Source organism: Anastrepha ludens, chromosome 2 (genome assembly GCF_028408465.1).
Source record: "Anastrepha ludens isolate Willacy chromosome 2, idAnaLude1.1, whole genome shotgun sequence".
Classification (NCBI taxonomy): domain Eukaryota; kingdom Metazoa; phylum Arthropoda; class Insecta; order Diptera; family Tephritidae; genus Anastrepha; species Anastrepha ludens.
The window spans coordinates 140067905-140072442 of NC_071498.1; the positions used below are offsets into that span (position 1 = coordinate 140067905).

Genomic DNA, 4538 nt, shown 5'->3' on the forward strand with positions numbered 1-4538 from the left:
TGACAGATAGATATGTCCAGTCTATTAGAGAAAAAAAAACCCCAGAGTTATATCATCAAGTAAAATGTGGCGCAAAATTAATGACTCTATCGATGACGGCGGCCGCCGTAGCCGAATGGGTTGGTGCGTGATTACCATTCGGAATTCACCGAGAGGTCGTTAGTCGGTGAAGGCAAAATTAATAAAAACATTTTTCTAATAGCGGTCGCCCCTCGGCAGGCAATGGCAAACCTCCGAGTGTATTTCTGCCATGAAAAAGCTCCTCATAAAAATATCTGCCGTTCGGAGTCGGCTTGAAACTGTAGGTCCCTCCATTTGTGGAACAACATCAAGACGCACACCACAAATAGGAGGAGGAGCTCGGCCAAACACCTAACAGAAGTGTACGCGCCAATTATTTATTTTTTTTTTTTTTTATCGAAATATTTATAATTTTCCCAAATGGCGTCGTCCGTCAATTGTGTTTGACACTTGTGAATTAGACAAACTGCAGTATACAAAGAGACAAGCATTGGAGTGTGCAAAGTCAAAATAAAGATTTTCATTACTCAAATTATTTTTTATTTAATAAAAAAAGTGGTTCAAAAACAAAATTGGATGATAAATTTTTCGCCACCTTGTAGGCTGATGAAAGCCGCTACCAAAAAAAAAATTGAATAACTTTTTTTCTTTTTAAGTTATCTGTTCCATTTTTGTTTTAGTTTGCATATTGATCTTTAAAATTTATTAAAATGGATAACTGGGACACGCAAACAAGAATTTGGATAGTCCGCCGCTATCACGCACTGGAGTCCGTAGTTTTGGTACAGAGAGAGTACAGGCGGATGTTTGGCGGCGATCCCCCGAGCAGATGGACCATAATGAGACTGGTGAATAATTTTGCTGAGCAAGGAACAGTCGCAAGAAGGCCTTATCATCGAAACCCACCAGTTCGGACGGAGGAAACGATCGCTGCTGTAGCTGCAGCTATACAAAGCAATCCAAGGGTTTCAACAAGAAGCTTATCTGCTCAACTTGGTGTCAGCCGACAGTCTTTGCAAACAATAATGCACAAAGATTTAGACTTATTTCCCTACAAAATTCAAATGGTTAACAAACTGAATGCAGCAGACTTGCCGATTCGCTTGGAATTTTGCCAGAAGATCCTGCAAATGGTGGAAGAAGACCAAAACATGTTAAACTGCCTTTTCATGTCTGGCCTCATCATTTCGATTTAAACGGCAATGTGAACAAACAAAATTGTCGAATATGGAGTACTTCTAACCCACAGATACTCCACGAGACGGAATTGCATCCTCTTCGCGTGACAGTGTGGTGTGCGGTTTCTTCACGCTGTATTGTCCGGCCTTATTTTTTTGAAGAAAATGGTCACACCGTTACGGTTACTGGATACCGTTATTTGAAAATGCTGAAAGAATTTTTCTATCCAGAACTACGCCGAAAGAGAATTCCTTTCAACTCTGTGTGGTTTCAACAAGATGGGGCAACGTCTCACATAGCCCAGACTGTTATGTCAGAGTTGCGACGAAAATTTCCCAATAAACTGATTTCAAGAAACTCCGAATTTCGTTGGCCCCCCAGGTCGCCTGACCTTACTGCACCTGACTTTTTCTTGTGGGGTTTATGTAAACAAGAAGTTTATAAAACAAAGCCAACAAATTTGGATGAACTAAAACAATCCATTCGGGCAACAATTGCGGCAATTCCTGTCGGAACTCTCAAAGCAGCAATGAGCAACTTTTTACTAAGATGCCGCACTTGTGTCAACGAGCATGGGGGGCATTTAAATTCAATTATTTTTAAAACTAGTTAAGCTACATTTAATAAAATTTAATGACCTTCAACTTGAAAAAAAATAAATGAATTCCATACACTAAAAAAAAAGTTATTTGAGTTTCTTAATGTAGCAAAATTCATCAGCCACCTTGTATATGAGCCGCTGCCAATATGTATGTGACAAACTCGAAAGCTTAGTTGCGCACCTTGTGTGTTCTGTATGTGAAGAAATCCCCCGATGTGGGATTAGCCACCTTTTCAAGTGCCCACCTGAATCAACTCTTCTAACACACGTGCTACTGCTGATCTGACCCCGTCCAAATAACTCGTGTGAACACCTAGTGGTAAACCAATCAAGGCTGCTAAAAGAGCAACAAGAATAGCACAACGTCATGCATTATCTATGAATATTCGTCACGCATCTTTACATAGTGAAATATGTATGTATAGGTATTCTTACTTGAGTGCGCCAAGCTATTAATCAGGGTATGGTATTCATGTAAACTATGTATCTTTCTATATTTTTCATACGGTCATGCATATTATATACATAGAATCTATGCGGAGTATATGCGGCTATCTGGCCACAATCACGCAATGGCTGTGACATACAGTCAGCGCCCAAATACCACAAAATTACTATGTATTATATTTCTATATGCCCTTATATATTTTCACTACGCCATTATCCGCTTTCCATAATTTTGAATGCTTTGTTTTTTGTTTTCGGCTGCTTGACGCCACACTAATGACGTCACAATGTGGTGTCCTGCGGCGTTGTGCCGTCATTGATAATTTACTTATTTAATTACACCAGCTGTGTCATGCCACTCAGTGATTTTGTTTTCCTTCGTCGATATCTATGGATCTACCATCAAAGACGCTTGGAAGAGGGTATTAAAGAAATTCAATCACGCAATTCGACCAATACCCATAAAGAAATCGCGCTCAAATCGAAGCGAACATTGAATGCTCGTGAGTGTTGGCAATTTACTTATCGCGCTGAGGAATTTTCGCTTGTACTACAGTGTTTCAGTGCTTAAGTTTAATTGGTCCAAAGGCATGAGATGGTATAATTAACGAAGCGCCTGGGTTTGTACAGTGCACATAACAGCAAACAAAAAAAATAATAATAATAATAACAAAGAAAAAAATTCAGATTTGGCAATGATTATCGCAAAGTCAAAATCATTTTAAATGTCTAGACATTAAGGCTGCGAAAATTTCTGAAAATTATTATTTTTCCGCTTTATTGTTTTATGCATTTTCTAGTACAGTTTTATCATTTTGCTTGTTTAGAATTTCAAAAAAAAAAAACATAATTTATTATTTCAAAAATTTACAAGCTACGAGTACAAGCCTTGAAGGAGCACGAAATAATCAAAAACTGCTGGTGACCCTAACTTTTTTGTCATTGTCAAATGTGTTACGGAAATTTTAAAATTCAATTCAGTCACGCTTATTAAAAAACTTCAATTCGCCGTGTATTAATTAGAGTTTCAATAATAAAAGCAACAGCCGTAAGATGTCATGCTTGTGCCAATATTTTGGTACATCGAAAAATCGCAAGCTAATTGGTCTTAATTCGGAGGGCAGTGAGGTTACAGTGCTTACGCCGAATACGCTTCCATTGACTAAAAACGTGACGAAGGACGAGCCAAAACAGGAGTATAGTGCCAAAGGAGTCCACATTAAAAGAATTTCTTAAATTATTCATGTTTCTTCACATTCTAGCACTGCCAGTAAACTGAATGAAGAAGTATCGGCCACAGAATTGGCTGCTGCTAAGGCGGAAATTTGGATACTAAAAAAGCATCTGAATGAAGCGCAAATATCCATTGAGAATTTAGAAAATCTTGTGCGTACGATTATACTCAAGCAGAATGAGCTGTTGGGTGAGATGTACGATCTAAAGCATCAGAATTATGAGTTGCAAGATGAATGCCGTATGCAACGTGACTATCAGATGATGGAAAGGAATGCAACGATGCGCGAGATGCACGAAATCAAAACGCTCCTGGGCGATCGCACAAGGGTGCTGGTATGCATAGAAATCTACGTTGAAAACTACCCCGATCATAAACTGTTTTTTCATTTCCGTCGCAGGAGGATACCGTCTCACGAAATTCAGAGTTGACTTCCGCCCTGCAGGATGCTAACGAGAAAATCTATATGATGGGCATGAAGTTTTTGAAATTGAAAGCATCGCGTTCGAAACGCTCCAATGTGGCGAACACTACGTCGGGTAGTAATACGGAGCGTTCACATTCGGGATGATGGATAGAATAACTTATAATAGCAGTTAAACTTGTATAAGCAGCTGCTTCGAAATCAAATTGTCCGTTTATGCACAAATGTTTATTTTACTAAGGCTTTTTTTTCAGTTAGCCTTAAGCTAACGCACGAATGCTGGCGTAAGAAATATTATTAACTAATTTCTGACCCTGATAAGGAGCTGCTATATTTCGGGGTACGCTAATTGGCAATTTAAGAAGTATTTAAATAAAGGGTGGATGGCTTTGGTAAGAAGGAAAACATTTAACTCATACATTTCCAAATGTGTGGCAAGAGCAAATATTTCAATTGCACAGAACTATAGGAAAAAAAGTTTCTGGCGGATTTGGGCAAACTGGGCTTGGTGTAAGTTTCGAGATTGTGGCAAGTACTAAGGATCTTTTCATACAAATCAAAGTAGTTTTTCTACTGATAGCGATCCGAGTTTATTTATTTTTATTTATTGTTTTTATTAGTTAAATAACCTT

The 4538-nt window shown here is 38.5% G+C and overlaps 1 protein-coding gene across 1 annotated transcript; it reads left to right on the forward strand.

The window, feature by feature from the left end:
* Nucleotides 1-3131: 3131 nt before the first annotated feature.
* LOC128859688 (uncharacterized) lies at nt 3132-4305 on the forward strand. Its single transcript, XM_054096701.1, has 3 exons — nt 3132-3444; nt 3511-3817; nt 3883-4305. Exons 1-3 carry the CDS (start codon nt 3302-3304, stop codon nt 4051-4053), a joined length of 621 nt encoding a protein of 206 aa, XP_053952676.1. The 5' UTR covers nt 3132-3301; the 3' UTR covers nt 4054-4305.
* Nucleotides 4306-4538: the final 233 nt, after the last annotated feature.

Bases quoted from the DNA above. Each gene is read 5' to 3' on its own strand.
- LOC128859688 (XM_054096701.1), top strand. From the start codon at position 3,302: ATGTCATGCTTGTGCCAATATTTTGGTACATCGAAAAATCGCAAGCTA. The intron at 3,445-3,510 runs GTATAGTGCCAA...TTCACATTCTAG, and splicing joins AAGGACGAGCCAAAACAGGA to CACTGCCAGTAAACTGAATG. The intron at 3,818-3,882 runs GTATGCATAGAA...TTTCCGTCGCAG, and splicing joins GCGATCGCACAAGGGTGCTG to GAGGATACCGTCTCACGAAA.